This window comes from Chaetodon auriga, chromosome 7 (genome assembly GCF_051107435.1).
Source record: "Chaetodon auriga isolate fChaAug3 chromosome 7, fChaAug3.hap1, whole genome shotgun sequence".
Taxonomy (NCBI): domain Eukaryota; kingdom Metazoa; phylum Chordata; class Actinopteri; order Chaetodontiformes; family Chaetodontidae; genus Chaetodon; species Chaetodon auriga.
The window spans coordinates 14,989,064-15,009,563 of NC_135080.1; the positions used below are offsets into that span (position 1 = coordinate 14,989,064).

General features: G+C 43.1%; 2 protein-coding genes and 2 non-coding genes across 4 annotated transcripts in view; 2 read left to right on the forward strand and 2 right to left on the reverse strand.

Moving 5' to 3' along the window:
- Nucleotides 1-5,404, forward strand: tyr (tyrosinase). Its single transcript, XM_076735798.1, has 5 exons — nt 1-1,111; nt 1,654-1,870; nt 3,060-3,207; nt 3,507-3,688; nt 3,783-5,404. Exons 1-5 carry the CDS (start codon nt 284-286, stop codon nt 4,028-4,030), a joined length of 1,623 nt encoding a protein of 540 aa, XP_076591913.1. The 5' UTR covers nt 1-283; the 3' UTR covers nt 4,031-5,404.
- nox4 (NADPH oxidase 4) overlaps nt 5,315-20,500 on the reverse strand; it is a 25,568-nt gene continuing 10,382 nt past the window's right edge. Inside the window, exons 7-18 of the mRNA XM_076735797.1 lie at nt 20,384-20,456; nt 18,175-18,255; nt 17,306-17,465; nt 15,741-15,905; nt 15,472-15,534; nt 14,458-14,518; nt 12,877-12,958; nt 11,227-11,346; nt 11,016-11,124; nt 10,094-10,162; nt 7,762-7,862; nt 5,315-7,677 (exon numbers count right to left, since the gene is read on the reverse strand). Of these exons, the coding sequence (XP_076591912.1) occupies nt 7,557-7,677; nt 7,762-7,862; nt 10,094-10,162; nt 11,016-11,124; nt 11,227-11,346; nt 12,877-12,958; nt 14,458-14,518; nt 15,472-15,534; nt 15,741-15,905; nt 17,306-17,465; nt 18,175-18,255; nt 20,384-20,456 (1,205 nt within the window). The 3' untranslated portion in view covers nt 5,315-7,556. The remainder of the gene's footprint in view (nt 7,678-7,761; nt 7,863-10,093; nt 10,163-11,015; nt 11,125-11,226; nt 11,347-12,876; nt 12,959-14,457; nt 14,519-15,471; nt 15,535-15,740; nt 15,906-17,305; nt 17,466-18,174; nt 18,256-20,383; nt 20,457-20,500) is intronic.
- trnad-guc (transfer RNA aspartic acid (anticodon GUC)) lies at nt 9,483-9,554 on the reverse strand. The gene has a single exon. It is a non-coding gene; the product is annotated as a tRNA-Asp (tRNA).
- Nucleotides 13,962-14,033, forward strand: trnad-guc (transfer RNA aspartic acid (anticodon GUC)). Its single transcript has one exon. It is a non-coding gene; the product is annotated as a tRNA-Asp (tRNA).

Consider the following 20,500-nt stretch of genomic DNA (forward strand, 5'->3'; position numbering starts at 1 on the left):
TAGAGGGTTAGACTGTAGCACAGAGGGGTAGCTAATAGGTAGTAATTGGTTGCTTGTATAAATCCTGGTACCTGAGGAGTGTGTAGTTTTACATGGTAAGTCTACTGTGGATCAAATTAGGTTGAATGTGTAATCTTGGAGTTCAGTGAAGCTACTCCTCTGTGCTGCTGTTGTTTGTCAGCTGTGTAGTCTGTGAGGGCTGCAGGATCTGCTGTGTCCATCTTTTCAGCAGGAGTCCACGTTGTCACTGTGGTTAAAACTGGAGCTGCTGTGAGTTTTCATCATGAAGAGCCTGTATGCATGTGTAGTTCTGCTGCAGCTCATTGGGACTTGTTTATGCCAGTTCCCTCGCCCCTGTGCTAACTCAGAGGGACTACGGACCAAAGAGTGTTGCCCAGTGTGGGATGGCGACGGCTCAGCCTGCGGCGCCCTGTCTGGTCGTGGTTTCTGCACTGAAGCGGAGGTCTCAGATGAGCCCCATGGGCCCCAGTACCCGCACGCTGGGATTGATGACAGAGAGCGTTGGCCTTTAGCTTTCTACAACAGAACGTGCCGCTGTGCTGGAAACTATGGAGGCTTTAACTGTGGTGAATGCAGGTTTGGTTACTGGGGTTCAAACTGTGCTGAGTACAGGGAATCAGTGCGTAGGAACATCCTGACCATGTCAACTGCTGAGCAACAGAAGTTTATTTCGTATCTCAACCTGGCCAAGAACACCATCAGCCGTGACTACGTGATCTCCACAGGGACAAGAGCAGAGATGGGTGAAAACGGGGAGAACCCCATGTTCTCCGACATCAACACCTATGACCTGTTTGTCTGGATGCACTACTATGTGTCCCGGGACACCTTCTTGGGAGGGCCAGGGAACGTATGGAGGGACATCGACTTCGCCCATGAATCTGCAGCGTTTCTGCCATGGCACCGAGTCTACCTGCTTCACTGGGAGAATGAGATACGGAAGCTGACGGGAGATTTCAACTTCACCATCCCATACTGGGACTGGAGGAATGCCCAGTCCTGCGAGGTGTGCACCGATGCTCTGATGGGCGGACGCAGCGCTTTCAATCCTAACCTCATCAGCCCTGCTTCAGTCTTCTCCTCCTGGAAGGTAAGGACGTTCGGTTTGTGTCTCTCTGACACTCAGTGTGGTCTGTGAGTGACAGCACGCATGTTCGAGGATGGCAAGACGTACGAGCAAATCTTTCTTATTCATTATTAAGAGAGTGAAAATTCCTTTCCCCAACAAACAAACAGCCTGCTTTATTTCCATTTCACTCTGCAGGTCTGTTGTTCTAAAGCTAGTTTAGCCTCTTAATCCGAACTCACAGTTTTTAAAGAATTCATCCTCAAGTGATCCAGAAAACATGAGAAATCAGAGTGAAAATCCTGCTTCAGAAGTTTTGTATGCATATCCCAGAAAATGTATAAAATACTGCAACTTTAGTTATTTAAAGAAATCTGTCGCAAATATGGTTGTAAATTATATTTCAACCAAAGATCTCGTTCTCCTGCTGGGTTTAACATCATGCCATTTGTCTTCACCAATGTTTATCCACGCTTACACTCCAAAACATGTAGCACACATCAGCCTGCTTAATAGAAGTTAACATTCCTTTATGACAGCCAGTTTGTACGTGTGCGTGTTTGCAGGTGATCTGCACCCAGCCAGAGGAATACAACAGCCGAGAGGCATTGTGTAACGCTACCGGGGAGGGTCCACTGTTGCGTAATCCCGGCAACCATGATCCAAACCGCGTGTCTCGACTCCCCACAGCAGCTGATGTGGAGTTGGTTGTGGGCCTCCCCGAGTATGAGACGGAACCCATGGACCGATTCGCCAACATGAGCTTTAGGAACGCCATAGAGGGTACACACACACACACACACACACACACACACACACACACACACAAACACACACCATCACAATCATCTGTTTCTGAATCTGAAATGTGTTACCTAAAGCAGCAAAAAACATACCCTCCCCCCAGCCCACAAGCGGGCACACACACACACACACACACACACACACACATTTGGATTACTGTACATGCTTAGTCATTGAATCTGAACCCTGTTCTAATCTGTCTAATCTCATGAATGAGTTTTAACTCATTTGTTTCACCCAAGGGCAGGAATACAACTACATGTGTATGTCTGTGTGGCTGCTTTCAGAGAGAAGAATGCACGTATATGAACACAAATTTTACATTTTTTTCATGACACTCAGCATGACTTTCAGACTAATGTATTTCCATTGGAAGTTTTTTTCTTTTCTTTGAGTAAATGAAACACTACATGTATGAACCGTGCTGGAGTCAAAGGGCATCCTGTCTGTGGTTAAGTTTAGGCAACAAAGATTAAGTTTAAAAAAATGGGAAATTCATGGCGAAACAAATACTACATTTTGTGAGCAGTTCAAGAACTGCTGTGACACAGATGATGCAAACCTATTAACACTGAGAAACAGATTCAAACAGTCAGAACTATGTGCACCCATGAAACAGGTGCTCAAAAGACGCATCCTGCTACTAAAACATGCCAGTTTAATACTTCCATATACGAGTGTTCTTGCTTTATTAATAAGTGTTTTATTTGAGCAATATCTTGTTGCTTGAGCCCAATATTTTTTGTCCACATTAGCGTTTAACGCATAGTTACCTTGAAGCATTTTCCATGAGCATCACTCAACAAGAGTCACTTGCACTGCAAATGGCTGCTTCCACAGTCGGTGGCCTTCAGCTGGTCATAAGCTTAATAAGTCCCTTGTTTGTTTGGGTGCTAAACCTCATCCATCCTAGTTACACCAAATGTGCTTCAAAGATGTGAGAATTAGCACTTCAAACACTACAAGTGAGTACATCCAACCTACTCAACAAAGCTTTTCTGCATTTCTGCAACAGAAAAGTGGGGCTTTTCTACAATCATCTGTTGCTGCAAAATCCACAAATATCTCAGTTCCTTCTTATCTTCCTGCTCATCTCCCTCCCTCATGTATACGTCATACATCATCTCTTGTCTTATGAACATGTTGTCACTTCTTTTCCCTCCTGCAGGTTTTTCTGATCCAGAGACAGGTCTTGCTGTACAAGGCCAGAGCACCATGCACAACGCCTTGCACATCTTCATGAATGGCTCCATGTCCTCAGTGCAGGGTTCAGCCAATGACCCCATATTCCTGCTGCACCATGCTTTCATTGACAGGTGTGATGATACGCACAGGCTTAACGACACACAGGGAAAGAGCATTGTGGAAACAAACTGCTGACAATCACATTTTCATCTGGTCGATCATGCCATAAATAACCTCTTTTGTTTAGCTTTTTTAAACTTATAAATTGCATGTTTGTGTTTCTCTTATGGTGTCCATCTCCTTGGTACTGCCATTATATGATTTCTCGATTCCTTTTCTATTTTTATCATATCCATCCTTCCCCTCCTCCCTTTTTCTCTAACATCCTTCACTTCCCTTTATCGCTCTGTCCTTTCCTTCTCTTCTCCAGCATCTTTGAGCGCTGGCTCAGGACCCACCAGCCTCTCCGGACCAGCTACCCACGTGCCAATGCCCCCATTGGTCACAATGATGGTTACTATATGGTGCCCTTCCTGCCTCTCTATAGAAACGGAGACTACTTCCTGTCCAACAAGGCTCTAGGATTTGAGTATGCCTACCTGCTGGACCCTGGTCAGTGCAGAACAACAAACATGTCCAGTAAATGAGTGTCTCAACAAATCTGCCTTTATGTTAGTCTGTCTCATCCTGTGTATCTCCCCTACAGGCCAGAGGTTTGTTCAGGAGTTCCTGACACCCTACCTCCAGCAGGCCCAGGAGATCTGGCAGTGGCTCCTGGGAGCTGGGATCCTCGGTGCGCTGATAGCTACAATCGTTGCTGCACTGATTGTTGTTGCAAGAAGGAAGTGGAAGCGCAGCCAGAGGAGGAAGAGGGCATCGAGCTACGGAGAGAGACAACCACTACTGCAAAGCAGCTCAGAGGAAGGCTCATCTTCATACCAGACTACTCTGTAACACACACAGATACTGTACATGCAGCTGTATGTGAATGTACAAAATATTAGGGACACTTGCATGAAGAAACTCAATGAGTCCTGGCAAAAGACTTTATTTGTTATTAATGTCCCGAAATAAATCTTTTTAAATTTCAAAACAGTAGATGAAGGTACAGACGAGTGAGTGAAGTATCTTAAAAAAGAAAACACATTTTCTTGTCATGATATCTATTAGGTAGTTGTTCCTTTTAGTGCCTTTTACTGAAACGTTTGTGCCCCAAAGCAACGGAGGTGAAGGCTGCACAGGTAAAAAAAAAGAAGAAAAAAAAAACTTGCATTCACCAGCAGTGTATTTAGGATGTAGGTGAGCTGACACTTTAAGGTCTGAGACAATGTAAAAGGAGATTAGGACCAAGCAGCAGGGACCCAAGTTAAGGAGAAGTCCTTAATATTTTATACATTCATTTCATACTTTGAACATTTTTGTGACATCCATACACAAACTGACAGACTTTCAGAGCCATTAAGTGTTTGTTTTTACAGCATAACACACTATTTGTACACTACTGTACTGATTTGTACACTACAGCGACTATCCTCTTGTGGGCAGTTGAACTGTGACATGTGACAGGTTAAAGCACTCGCCTTTGTGGACATTTACTGTCTACTTACACAAGCTAGCGAGCAGTCCACTGTGTTTGGATAAGAAAGAACTGTGATGTGGACATTCCTGCCTTTGCAATTTCTTCCTCACTGCCCTGAAACACAGATACACATAATTTATTCTTTCATTGTAAGGTGCTCTATTTAACTGTGATTCTGTTTACATGACACATAGTGTATGTAAATAGTGTGAGTTTACTAAAGTATGCAGAGTTAAATAAAATTCAACTGAAATGTCTGCAGCTCAAGGAGAAGTTAGAAGTAAAGGAAGTATTTTAGATCAGGGCCAATCTGCGATGCTGTAGCTGTAGTGACTGCTCAGGGTGTCAAGGTCACATCATTTAGCATCTCATACTGAATAAATCAGTGGAAGAACAAATTCAAAGTATTTCCTCTAAAATAATCTCATTCATTCATTTCAATAGCAAAAATGCATTATTTCAGAAGGTAATTTGAACATCTTGATTCCTCAGAAAAAGCACGTCCACACATGCACATGTGCCCCTCTGACGCATGTCATCTTTCACGAGCAAAGAAAATGTAGCTGGTATCATGATGAAGGAAGATAAATCATGAATTTGTACATGCTGCATTAAAATCAAACAAACAAACAAATCCATTTTTTTTCTCTGTGATTTATTTATGATCTGTTGGATACGCAGGAATGTTGGCTAAATGCATTTACCCTGAGATAATCACGCCTTTTAAACTAACCAGGAAACAATGCATTCCACATATACGGTGGCAGAAGTCCTTTGGACACCACAGCCTACGTTTGTGCTGTCTGTCTAACAAGAAGCAGCTGTGAAGTTAGAAGCTGCTTCGCATTATCACTGGTCTAGTTGGTTTTGGTTAAACATCAAATTCATATTTTATGGTTAATTTAAATAACCAACTTTTCTCTTTTGCTGTTTGATAAGTTTAGAAATACCTTAAGGAATGTCTAATTAATGGCACTGAACAGTTGATAAAATAACATTGTTTCTTAAGCATATGCAGGTGAATTATTGATTATATTTGTAATGATATCATAAATTGTGCAAACACTGGAAATATTTTCTCACTTACTACGTGCAAATAATGAAGATGAAATAAATAGAAAATCTCTTTATTTCAGACTGTGCCTTGTTCTTAAAAAAAGACGGCAATCCTGAAACTACACTACAGAAATAGAAATACAATATTTAAATAGATTTAAATTTCAAATGCTAAATGAATGGATGAATAATTACAATTTGAGAGAATACAACTGTTTCAGTCACAAAATCAGAAATATCAAGATGCTGATTCTTCGCAGAAACCTGCTGTTTCCAGTTTTGCCATTTTTTTCAAAGTAATCACTGACTCCAAAGCAAACTACTACAAACGCAGTGTCAAATTTAAGATGTTACCAATCGCAATTCCATCTGCTTATTTCTTTTTATCAGTGACTTTTCTTTCTCGAGATGTGTAAAAAATAATGAGATACTTTGTGGAGAAATTGCCAAAGCCCTGCAGAAGTTTTTCACAAAACATAACTTTAAACAATATAAATAAATTGAAATAAACTGCTAACTAAAAACACTGGCTTGAGGCGTAGAAAAGGTTTGCTTTGCATAAAAACAGATTTGTGATACACACACATGAACAGGGGACAAATAGTTTTAACAACCAAATGAAAACAGAGACTGACGTGTCCATTTAGGTTCCTCTTCTTCCCTCACATTCTGATGAGTGACAGCCTCACACACCAATCAAATACTCAGTTCCGCCTCACAGCTCAAACACAGGAAGTGTTTGTCCTCTAAGGCGGGACATTTCCCTTCAGGCCGTCTGCAAATCCTGCTTCCATGACAGTGCCAACCTGTTTATAGAAAGCCTTTCACAGCTACTTTCTCTTCTAACTCAACTGTCAGATGATGTATTTTATAATGAAATTTGAACTAACTGTAATTTCAATCAGTTGGCGTTCATCGACAGCAGCTGCATTCCTACAGGCTGCAGACTTTTGGATGCTAACAAAACAGTTAAATTGACAAGGCGCGCAATTTTTAATGTTCTGTAGAGGATAACCACACTTATTATGTATAGAAAGGCCAGTGAAACAAAAGCCTGAAGTGGTCCTCGGTGGGGATTTCACTCTGTATAATCTACATTTTTTAGTCAGTAGAGCTTGTTGGTTGCCAGTTTGGTGTCAAGGAAAGGTTAAATGAAGGTCAGCAGTCATAGTGCTTGGTTAACACAGTTGATTTGCCCATTTGGCTGCTCTCTTATTATTTACGTCTAATGTTTTTTTTTGATTGTCTGGTCCCTGGTTGCCACTGAAAGATGATTTCCCTCATGTCTAATATCATTATCTTGTTTTTGTTTTTATGGAATTGCAGGTTTGGCCTTTTTTTCCCCTCACGTAAGACTCCAGCATGAGAAACAAATTCGCTCCACAGAGGGGTGGTGTCAGGGAGAAGATGAAACCCAAGGGCAAGTTTACAAAAACAGAGCAACATGAGCGCTAGAATTCGAGCAGGAAGCTGGTCTCTTTGCTTTTCTCGAGGTTGACTGGATCTGATGCTGAGCCTCCTACGGCCCGTAGCTGGCTGTCAGGCTGGTGTGTAGAGAGGAAAAAGGCCTGCTGCATGTTAATGACTTGTCCTGCTGGGTATTTTGTGACCATGAGCAGGGATATGACATATAAAAGGCATATGAAATAGTAATGCAGTCTGTGAATAATCATCTTACACAGATTCATAGACGTGTACAAAATTTCAAGTAACCAAGATCAGCCAAAGATATTCAGAAATGTACTTCAAATTTGCCCCTAAATGTATGAAAATCCATCCATCCTAAAGTTGCTGTTTTCGTTTTTGAGGCTGAGCTCAAAGTGTAGTGCCAGCTCTGATGTTTGATCAGCTGAAGGACTCCTTGTTGAATTCAAAGGTTGTTCCAGAGGATCGGGCTGAGTTACACAGTCTGTGGAGAGTCCTGGAGATGCCCTTTGGTCCGCAGCAGAAAACACCGACTCGCTTCCTGAAACCACAGCCAGAGAGAGTTAATGGATGAAATAACACTGGATTCATACTCCACCCCTGGACATCCACACTCTATACTCACTGCTTATTGGTATTCCCAATCTCATCAAACAGTAACTTCCAGCTGGGTCGACCAACCAGCAGCCTCGAGGTGAGCAGGCGATACTTCTCCTCAGACATGCTCTGGAAGAGAGAGGAGATGACAACAACATCCCGCTTTTCATTAAACCTGCAAGAATTATTTTGGCCATTTCAGGGCAGCGGAAACAAGCTGTGAACACCACTGACATCACTTTTGAAGCTGATGTTGCAAATTAACTCAGTTGGAGGTGAAAATCCAGCAGTAACAGCAAATTATCTTTCATTTAGCAGTCACGTCTAGAGTCCAATATTCACTCTCTTTTATCTCTGAATTTGGTTTCCACCAACTCCTGAGGGAAATATCTGGAGCATTAGCTGCTAAATGCTCCACTATGTTCACCAGCTAGTCTGCATTGATCTGATGTTTGATGCAGAGAAGGTCGTGTACAGCGTAGAGCTTCTTCACTGAAATCAGCTGCCTGCTGCTGCCAATGCTAAATAACGACATGAGAACTGTGTGAATGAGCCTGATCAGTAAAGTTGTGGGTAGCGGAAGAGCTTAAGCTCCCTTTCCAGCTCCAAAAACCTGCGTCTGAGTGGCTCAAAAATTGCTGTCGCCACTGCAACAGGTAGGACATCCTTGCTTTAGATGAGCATTTAAGTCAAAAACATACATTCAGTGTACACAACCCATTTTATACCTCCTTTACTTAAGACATCTGATCAATGTAGCAGCGGATTGGTGACACACAAAATCTTTTTCTATCAGAAACACACCTGTTGATTCCTAATAACAAACCAGTATAGCACGAGGAACACTAGTGAATAGACCTGACAACTGAAAGAAGGAAAACCCACTGATTGAATACACGGGAGGGAAGACGAATGAGGCAAAGGTGAAACTAATCTACAATCACAGAGGCGGGAAAGAGACAAAGGCAGGAGGTAGAACTAAAGAGCACATGTGGAGAAACTCTTGCAACATAAAACAGGAAATAACGAACTCACAACCCCAAAACATCATCTTAAAAATATTCAGAGGATTTCCTCCATCTTGCTCTGCCTCCAGTTCCTCCACTTCTCTTGCTTTCTCCTGCTCACCTACACTTTGCAGGAGCCTGCACTCTCTGCTTTAAAGGCCTTAAACTGTTATCTGAAGTGCAAACAGCTGCAGGCAGTTATCAGCAAAGCAAAGTGAATTCAGGTACTGAGGAGGTGGGATGAAGCAAATAAATAAATAAGGAGCTGCATTGGTTCTTTGTGTATCAGCCAAGTAAGCTACTGATATCATGAACCTTATCGCAGTTTAAAATCGAGCTATTTCACATCAAAAGAATTTGGATTTGCCTACAAGAAACACTGGGTCCGATATCATTTTAGTTTTTATAGCATTTATTTCACTATTTCCAGCTTTTATCTGACACAGGTCGGGATCTTTCTGCAGAGGTTTAGCACAAAACATCACAGTGTTTTTCCTTCCCCGCCAGGGCCTGTCTTAGAAACACAGATCAATAAAGCTGGATGTCTGTGCGGAGTAAGAGCAGATCAGGAACATGAAACGTAAACAAAAATACATACACTCCGTGGAGTTCGTAGCATAGTTGATTAACAGTAGTTCTGCTCCTCTGAGAGGCCTCTGCATCCTGACAGACTGGATTTACAGCTTCTTGTACACTCAACAGTGACTCAGTGAACCAGCAATGCGCTGCAAAAGGTGCTACTCTCCCCGTCAGGGAATCGAACCCTGGTCACCCGCGTGACAGGCGGGGATACTCACCACTATACTAACGAGGAGTCACCTGTTGAAAAATGTGGGTTGGTTTTTCAATTCTATCCACATGAGTGTGACATTTTCAGTAGTTTTAACATGAGTTTGGCTTGATCTCAAAAACATGAATCATTTTACAAGCAGGAAACATTATCAGGTATTTGCAGTATAATCAAAGCAATTCTAAAATTAAGCACAAGCACTGGATCAGTACAGAAGTTCACACACTGAAACACACTGAATAAAGTAGAGCTCAGAGACTGCACTTCAGAGTCGACTTTAGACTTTGGTGTGTGTGTGTACGAGTGTGTGTGTGTGTGTGTGTGTGTGTGTGTGTGTGTGTGTGTGTGTGTGTGTGTGCCTTTCTCTGTCATATACTGCCCTCTAGTGGGGTAGATTCTTAAAAGCCCACTGAACAGATGAATGGGTGATGAGACAATCACATAAAGATGGACGTGAAAAGTTACACTGTTGGAGTGTGTGTGTGTGTGTGTGTGTGTGTCTGTGTCTGTGTCTGTGTCTGTGTGTGTGTGTGTGTGTGTGTGTCTGTGTCTGTCACACCTACCTGCAGGTTGTCTGTCTGACTGACGTACAGTTTCAGATTTAAGTAGTCCGGTCTGTTTTCCAGCCAAAGCTAAAGACAAACACAGATATGTAAATTTCACTGTTTAGTGGAGCTGTGACGCGACCGGCCTAAACGGAAACATTCATTCTTTAGGTTTCTTTGAAACAGGAGAGGTAAAAATACTAACAGCCACAAGATGGCAGTAAATATAATCAATCTGTAACTGATAATGGTATGTTAGTGTGGGTCCTTGCCGTTAAATATTCCTCATTTAACTCATATCACTGTCATATACTTGAAGGCATATTTTCCCTGCTACTGTTTTAATATTCCTATAAAGAAAGAAGAAAAAAATCCTATCTTTGAAAGAAGTACACACACACACACACACACACACACACACACACACACACACACACACACACACACAACAATAATAAAAATTGACAGTGAATTCAGAGTTGGAGTTATGCAGACGTTTGTATTATAACCTAATGCTGGCTTTTATTTGATTTACTGTAAAGACGCTTTAAAAGCACAGGTGCCACAGCAACGCCTCCCCTGCTCATCTGCCATCTTTTATGCTTTTAACCTCTGACCTTCCTCTTCCCCTTAAAACCCAGACAACTTTCTTTGACCTGACTGAGAGCCAACACACACAGAAGTGAAGAGAGCTGCTAACCCCAACAGCCTGTGGCAAGTGGATTATCTTTGCTGTTTGACTGTTTTCATGTGCGGTGAAAGCAGGGGCGTGCACAGACATTTTGAAGGGCAGTGGCTCAGTCAAATATGCCAAATAGCTACTTAAGTCCTTTCAAGCAATTGAATTTCACTCAAGCAATCAATTGTGAACCACAGTTTTAATTCAAGTTCAGTTCCCACACGTTTTAATGAATATACAACAGCATGCAGACGTCCTGACCTTGTGATGCACGGCGCACAGCAGCTCAGCAAACCAGTAGAAGGACTGGAGCTCCCTGCAGACCCACACAAAATACAACCTCTGCAACCTGAAACCCGTCCAGCCGTCACTGTGCGCACAGCAGGGAGGAAGAAGAGAAAGAGACGCGCAAATACTCAGTACTCAAATTGCGCAGAATTTCTCAGCACGTGCTATTTTTTTCATGACTCACAGCAGAGCGTGCAGCACGCAGGCGAACGGAGTCACTCCTATTCCACCCGCAACACAGAGACTGACGTCGTAGTTAAACACCTCCTCTGATGGGCTTCCAAAGGGACCGTCCACGTAAAGCCTGAACATGTGATGCGGACAAAAACACAAAAGATAATTAGCCAAGAAACTGGACAAATATATACACATACTTTCCCCTGAGGGTCACACAAGCAGATAAACATCCTGCATCTTAAATCCCACAGTCTGGGTGCAGCTTGTGTGTGTGTGTGTGTGTGTGTGTGCGTGCGTGTGTATTACTCACGCTGTGGGGACATAAATCTGTTTACACAATCAAATTGCAGGGACTCGCCTTGCTTATGGCGGCAAAACACCAGTCCCCATACAGTCATCATCGAATTTTAGGGTGTAGACTTGAGTGAAGGTTCAGGTTAGGCTTAGGTTAAGGCAAGCAGTGGTTATGGTAATGGTTAGGCTAAGTCTAACAAATTAATGTAAGTCTGTGTGTGTGTGTGTGTGTGTGTGTGTGTGTGTGTGTGTGTGTGCGTGTGTGTGTGAAGAGACAGACAGGCACGCTCATCATCTCTACAACAGCTGCTCAAACACTTGTGTCATTGAGAAAACACACACACACACACACACACACACACACACACACACACATAAACAGAGGTACAAAACCACAGCCAAGCCCAGACATCTCTCTGTATTAATAAATTATACCCAAATATTCTCCTCAGTACGCTCAGACAATAGCACAGAGAAAGCTCAACAGTGAGCCCGGATAACGGCTGGTTATGCGACAGCAGCCTTTACACACGCCAACACCCTCCACAAGGCCGAGCGAGGTTTGGCTCAACATTACTGTCACATAATCACAAGCACCGTGATCTCAGGAATAGCTTTTTTTTTTTTATTATTCACAGCCAGAAACGTTTGTTGGGTGACAGCTTTGCAACTATTTGAAAGTCTTTTTTTTTTTTTTCACTTTTGATGTAGCTTGGCTAGCAGCAGTCAGAAAACACATTTCCGGCCTTTGTGCTAAGCTAGGCTATACATGTTTTGAATCTGTTCCCATGCTGAACGCACAGAGGTGACACTGTGCAGGTATCTTCTAACATTTCTGACCTTTTTGCTTGGAAACAAGATGAAAGCATTTTATGGTAGCTGAAGTGCTGACTCGTACCAGTTGTACTAATATTTGACTTTGTTTGAAGTAACATCAAGAAGCCAGTACTTTCTACTGTTTTTACAGCTTTCAAATATTCATATACACGACTTGCATTTTACCAGTAATTGGAAATTAACCCTAATCCTCCAACCGTTAGTGGGCACTGTTGCACACCTCAGCCCACTTAACAGTGGGAAGGGGTTCAGGGGTTTTTATGGTTTGTTTAGCTCTGATTTACTGTCAGAAAACAAACTCTCATTCCCTCCGAGCCCACATCTCCCTCTCCCTCTCTATCTCTGCCTATCTCTCTCTCACTCTCAAACACAGAGCAGGAAGAGCACGGGGTCACAGGTCAGGAGGTCAAAACCTCAGACCGCTCTGTGATTCTGAGCCTTCGTGAGAAATCATGTCAGCCACATCACACACACACACACACACACACACACACACACATACACACACACACACACAGAAACATACTTGGGGTATCTCCTCTGCTGCGCCACGGGAAGGATCTCCAAGTCTATCCTTGGTTCAGGAAGTAACAGCTGTGTGAAGCGTTCTGAGGAGGGAAGAGGAGAGGAGAGGAGAGGAGAGGAGAGGAGAGGAGAGGCTTTAAATTTCACAGTATTTTATCCACTGATCTTACCCTCGAGGAATGGACATGTCACAAGGATTTTAATGCATGTGTTGGGTCTGTACAAATAAAGCCACATGAAGAAGTGTCTATACAGTCCAGTCAATGTTTTCCTTACAACATGTGGTCATGGCAGAATAAGGGGCCAACACAAACAAACTGACTTCCCTTCCTGTGTTCTGACAGCGTGTGTGTGTGTGTGTGTGTGTGTGTGTGTGTGGACATGTACAGTAGCAAGTGGAAATGCGTGTACACGCTCTTGCGTATGTCGCATGCTCCCAAAGGCCACAGCTTCCTCTGGCAGTGAGTCCACTTTGAGTCTGCTGCATACCAATGCAACTGCTGTCAAATGAAAAAGCGCAGGATGCAGGACGGTGTTTTTGCCAGTGGAATGACATCACTGACTTTAGTCTGACTTATTAAATGTGCAGGTAAAGTATGTGTGCGTGTGCCTGTAACACAGCAAGATTTGGAAGTTAAAAACCTCCAGAAATAAATCTAATGATTCAAGTTTTCCAGCTCTTCAGTGAAATCTTACAAGCTCTGTAAATGTTAGAAAAACTGTATACTGTGTGTGTGTGTTTGTGTGTGTTTGTGTGGGTGTGTGCACTCATGGCATATACAGTTTAACAACGAGGAAAAAACTGTGGGAACCACGCTAGCAAGTTTTAAGCAAAGAAAAAGTCTCACTCATTCACACACACACACACACACACACACTTATGAAGTGATCCAGTGCTTATGCTTGATTTTATAATTGCCTTAATTATACTGCAAATATCTGATAATATTTCCTGCTTGTGAAATGATTCATGTTTTTGAGTTCAAGCCAAATTCATGTTAAAACTACTGAAAATGTCACACTCATGTGGATACAATAGAAAAACCAACCCACATTTATTTGTTTCATGTGACATCCACCAACAACTCCTCGTTAGTATAGTGGTGAGTATCCCCGCCTGTCACGCGGGTGACCAGGGTTCGATTCCCTGACGGGGAGAGTAGCACCTTTTACAGCGCATTGCTGGTTCACTGAGTCACTGTTGAGTGTACAAGAAGCTGTAAATCCAGTCTATCAGGATGCAGAGGCCTCTCAGAGGAAGCAGAACTACTGTTAATCAACTATGCTACGAACTCCACGGAGTGTATGTATTTTTGTTTACGTTTCATGTTCCTGATCTGCTCTTACTCCACACAAGACAATAAAACATAGACAAATCATGAGACAGCGAGGGACACGCAACACATAGAAATGTAGCTTTTGGGAAATGCATCGTCCCCAGAGAGCCAGACAAAACAAAACAAAATGACTTCCGTCCAGTCAAATCTGATAGGGAACAGAAAGTGTGTGTATCTGTCCTTTCATCTGTCTGTTTCTGCGTGTGTGTGGGTGTGTGTGTATCTGTGTATGTGTGTGTACCCACCAGTCCAGTCTCCCACGACTCGGAGATGGATGCCAAAAGTTTCCTTGTTCTCTGTGGGACACTGCGAGGAGTTAGAGAGCAGACAGTGAGTCACATCAAAATACACACAAACATATGCGCGCACACACACAATCACGTTTCTATCACTCTCAGGGACATTTCCCGGAGACTTCCCCTAAGCCTAACCCTAACCTTAAACCAAGTCTTCACCCTAAGATTTACCTTGTAAGGACTTGTGTTTTGTCCCCCTAGGACGGCGAGACCCCACAATGTGACTGTATAAACAAATTTATGTCCCCCAACGACTCCCAGTTGTTGGAAAGAACAAGAGAACACTCACATACACGTGCAACTAATACAAAGACACAGACACGCGCATGACACACACACACACACACACACACACACACACACACACACACACACACACAACCCAGCGCATACATACAGTACATAGCTACAACTCTTCATTAAATTTAACAATGCGCACACACACATGCACGCGCGCACACACACACACACACGGACACACACAGCTTTCCTGTTGGCAGACGGCGTTACTAGCCTCAGGGGTCTGTCTGCTCTCTGTCAGTGTGATTCTTTGCCCTTCTCTTCAAAGCTCCATAACACACCAGGCGCAGACATGCACATATTGTGTGTGTGTGTGTGTGTGTGTGCGTGTGTGTGTGTATGTATGAATGAGTGTGAGTCCATCCCTGTATGCTGTCTAAGCACAAAGTTGTGTCTATGTGTTCTACTGTTGTCTCACACAATCTGGACTGAATCTGAAAACATCAATAAACAATGTGAAACATAATTTCCCTGGATGACCCAGCTGTCAATCAAGTGCCAGCCAGGAATAAAGGGGGCGGGATGTTGAGGGAGACAAAGAACTGCACGTTCTTTCCCACCGGGAAGAAAGTTCAAGAAACTGTAAAAACATATGTGTTTGTGTCTGCAGAGTGTGTGTTTGCATTGTGTCATGAGTGAGGAATGTGATGCATAAAGTCTCACCGTCGTTAGCGTGAAGGGATGGTTCTCAAATGAAGAAACACCTGGACAGTTAAGAACAATATACTGGGAGACAGAGGGGCAGGAAGAGATGGAGAGACAGCAGGATGAGAGAGAGAGAGAGCGGGGAAGAAAGAGAGGATTAGAGAGGGGGCACGTGGAGGGAGAGAAACGAAGGTGGAAGCACAGAGGAAAGAACACATGAGATGCTTAAGAAACACCACAGTGAGCAACAGCAGTGGAATTCAACAAAACATCATATGATTGGAAACCTGTCCAGGACGAGCTCTGAAGTTCTTCTTCAGCATGCGCAACTCGATGACATCGCACGGGTGCCTGATGACTGTCACTATGGTAACAGGGTCACAGCTCCGGATGTAGCGGTAAAAACGTTCAGCGCAGTAAAGACAGAGAGGACCGGACACCCAAAGCCATGTCTACAAATACAGAAGAGAGACACAAGTGGTGCCAGAACGACATTTGTTATCACCCTGAGGCTTTCTGCAGCATCATGGTCACAGTCAATCACACAAAATGGTAGTGGAGGCAGTTCAAAGGACAGCCTGATGACTTGTTTGTAGGACATAGATACAGCAAACGATAGCTAGCTGCAAAAATAAACCACAAGCTGCAGCTCTGCGTCAAGGCTGGGACGTGTTTCTCTGTCTGCACATACATGAGCGTGCATGTGTGTTGATCAGGGACATTCATGAGGCATTTTTCTTTCATAGTTCAACAGATTTTGGGTGTTGCATTAACATCATAAAGTCTGTCTGGAAGTTGGATCAGCAAACTCAGCTTGTTTGACACGTTGCTGAGATTTGGTTAACCACGACACGTCTCTCTGCACAGACCTGCAGAGAGGCCGCAGCTGAAGCAAAAATCAATCTTTCCTCTTCTTGTTCTGAGCAGCTCAAAGTCGATGATGATGAACTTTAAGTCATTAAATATTATCAGATAATTCAGCACATCAGCTCCTGCAGACGTGCTTTAGCTCGCGAGAAATTACGCCACATTGACACCTTCTTGGAGGGGAAAACCTCTGTTTGCTTACACACCCTGGATGGTTAATGAAAATTAAGCACAAATAAAGCTTAATAGCTTATTTTTATTCAACTGCATTAGCGTTAAAGTTGGATTTTATTTAGATATTTAGATCTTAGCTGACAAAAAATGCTACTCAAAATCACAACTAGGAGGCTTTCTTCCCACTTGACTGCTCATAATTAGGGTCTGTGCAGCGTTAGCCCTGACACAGGAAGCTTTGGGAATCTGAGGTTGTATCAGTTGCTCTCTGTTGAGGCTTTCTAACTGTCCCAACTTGTTTCAGGAAATCACAAAAGGGCTCTGAATTGAACTCAGCCAAAGAGAGCATTCATGAGAACACACAGGAAATCTCGACCTTTCTATCACAGTGTGTGCCGTTTCTATTTCTTTCCGTTGCCAGTTACCTGTGGCAGACTAATTGCTCACAGCGCCCATAAAGCCTGCAGAGCACAATCAGGTTGAAGGGGAATTTTATGGAAGCAGCTCGTTGCCTAACGACCACGTGCAAACACATAATCATACACGCGGGAAGAAACACACACACAAATGTGGGCCTTGATGTAGAAAGAGGATGTGTGCCCCTCCCTCATGGCAATAACCTCTAATAAACAGCACTGACTCCCTCCAACACTTCACAAACACTCAACACACAACTTACACTCCCACTACAGCACAGACACACACTTACAGGCAGGAGGAAACACGCACACAAATGCAAATGCCAAGATACAGGTAATAGACGTACGCTACACACACACACACACACACACACACACACACACACACAAACCTGGGGGTAGTGTGGCTGGAAGTACGCCTCCTCTCTGCATCTCCTCTCTTCATCCTCACCCTGCTCCAGCTCTTTGCCCTGCTGCTCTGGGCCGCTCTGATTGGCTCTGAGGCAGCCAGGAGGGTGGGCCTCGATGTTGGTCTGATACTTCAGAGCTCCACTGGTGGAAAACACACAAGAGTCAAGATAAAGTCACATCCAAGTACATACGAATGTATCCAATAGGAGCATTTTAATCTATGTATAATACACTTGTTTTTAATGACAGTGTGCATTCAGTCAATCAAAATGTACAAACGCATGCAGATCACGTGTACTGGAAACTTACCTGTTGATTGTGTTTGTATGTTTTTGTGTGTTTGGCCTGAAGAGTCATCTAAATACTGACATTTGACAGGCTGTTAGCTAATATAGGTCAACCACACTAAATATAACACAACAGAGGCCTGCAGGAAGAGAACAGGCATGGACAAGCAAAGCCTGGATCAACAGCTGACTGGCTGTCAGTGAAGGTGAGGAAAGAAATCCCTGCACCCTGATTTCCCAACTTCACTTTCATTTTTGTCAACAAGAAATGAAATGACATTGTTGAGTAAATCAGTAAAACATTGCACAGTTTCTTGCAATGAGAGTGATGTGTGCACAAAGGGAAATTTCGACATGTCTGCAGCCATCAGTGGGAGTTTCCAGTATTTGCTGACATTCTTGTGTGAAGCAGACTCTTATCTTCTGCAGGTAGTGGGTGAGGTGGAGACAAATAAACCCACATACACATATAAACACACACACACACAAACACACACACACACACACACACACACACACGTAAATTAAATACTGCCATCGGTGACTTAAGCCTCGAGACCTACCCGACCATGTGCACCATGAGGATGATGTAGAAGACAATGAAGAGGTTGTGTGTGTACCAGAAGATCTCATAGTTGGACACCCTGAAAAAAAGTGGATACCCAGGATGTTTTAAAAGGGAGATCACGACCAAAGATCAACGTAAATGTAAAACCAACAGTGTGGTAATGTGATATAAGGAAAAAAATGACTGAGGGACACAAAGAGAGCAGAGAAAACAAGAGAAGAGAGCGAGGTCAGAGTTTGTTCAGGACCAGACGCGCAGACTCCCAGCTCAGAGCCTGAGTAAGCAGGACATCAGAGGTCAATATTAAAGGGGTCATCACACACGACGACCCCCCCATAAACACTGCAAACAGTGAACATCATCAAACCCTCTATTCATCCTCTCTGACTGAAACTTCTTTCATGTTTCTTTCTTGTTTCTATACAAGGTCATTAGCAACATGATTCATGTTAAATCAATGTATGCGTTCACCCCCGTTAGGTGCCTCAAAATCCGGTGACGTGACCCTCAGAAAACGAATTAAAAGTGCCTTTAGATTTGCTGGCGTCTTGGTTTATGAGTGCAATCTTTCATAGACTGATGTTGTAACTAACGAACCAATAGATTTGGCTGAAATTCCAGAAGCTGAATGACTGCAAAAGAAGAAACAGCTCCGGGTGTTCTTTTTTCTTTAGTGGATGACACATTTAATTCAATGAAAACACATTTTATGACTGGCTTGCATTTAAATCCCTTCAATTAATAACATGTCAGAATTAAAGCTGCGTCATTTGTACTCTGCTTGAACAGTTTCCAGTGTTTTGGACAGGTAGTAACAATGATTAGGTATCTTTTAGCTACTCAGAAAGCAGCAAGACAGTATGAGAAAGTCAGACTTTGCCAAATAAAATAAAGAAGTTAGAAACACTCGTGATCAGTCAGACTTACTTAATGTTATTTTGATTCTCAACATTTTCTTTCTTAACATTATGACTGAAGTGAAGCATTGTAAACTTCCAGAGGTATGAAGCTATTTCAATTGAGAAAGCTATAAAGGTACGATGTGTAAGAACTGGCCACCTGTTGGAGGTCATTTCAGACAAAAGGTGGGCAGTTCACTATCACGAGACAGGACGGGCTGGGGCTGGCTGGTTGGCATGCACATTGCATCTTAAATTGCCAAATATTTTATGTGAATTTTCACTTAATTGTAATATAGCAAAATTCTGTCTCCGCGCTAATTTACTTTACAGTTTTGATCCTGTTCCAATGCCCTTCGGTTTGGCTATCATCTGCCTACACAGACAAACTGAGCAGGGGTTGTTTTCCCTGCCTTGGCTTTGAGATGGGCTTGTTAACTACCCATTTCCTCTTTAATGCAACTAAAAACCAAAAGTCTGTAATGAGCACTGATTAAGGGGTAAAAATGCTGATGCAAAGTTAGGTAATTCACAGAAAAAATGAATAACGTTGTGAACACTAATGTGCATTAATAAAACTGGATCACTGTGAGTCATTATGTGGTGTTCTTCTGGTGAGCGGCAGACTTCATCCCACCACTCCAGCCACTTACCCAAACTCTTATCCAAAGCCTTAAGGGGTCTGAAAAGCCTCTAATCCTCTGTTCAGTTACTGAAGTAAGCAAAGAGAGCACATGCACACGCACTTCAAGTCTCACACATCTGCACGAGTTAACACACGCACACACAGAGCGGGTGACCTGCTCTGACCCCAGTAATGACAGAGCTGTGAGTGGAACACTTAGTGTGGATTTGCTCTGTAACAGACCTCCGTTAGCATGTCTCCTCATGGTTTACATGTTGCATTTCTCCCTCTCACGCACACAAGAAAAACTCAGACTAACAGACAAAGGCGAACAGACATGACACAAAGAGACACACAGAGAGGCACAGGCACATGCATATAATCACAGAAACGACGGTGAGCACTAAGGGGACTGGCTGTCAGGCTTCAATATGGATCCCATTCATTTCAGTGACAGATTCGCACGGTGAAGAAAATGCAAACTGCACAGACGCCCCTGAGATGATTTTACACACATAAAAACTTATTTTCCAGGATTTGAGAAACAGCTGTCTATGGGTAAAATACTGCCGCATGCAGCTTTCTCCAAACCGTATCCACCTCTCTTAATGCAGAACACATGACAAACACACACAAACTATCATGATTCTGATTGTGGATGATGGTTTGGGTTGACTTACCGTACGCAGTAGGAGGAGGACGTGAACATCAGGAAGAGGATGAGAACCAACAGGATGCCGGTGACACCTGGGACTGAGGAGAGTCAGCCAATCAGAGAGCAGAGACAAAGTCAGTTC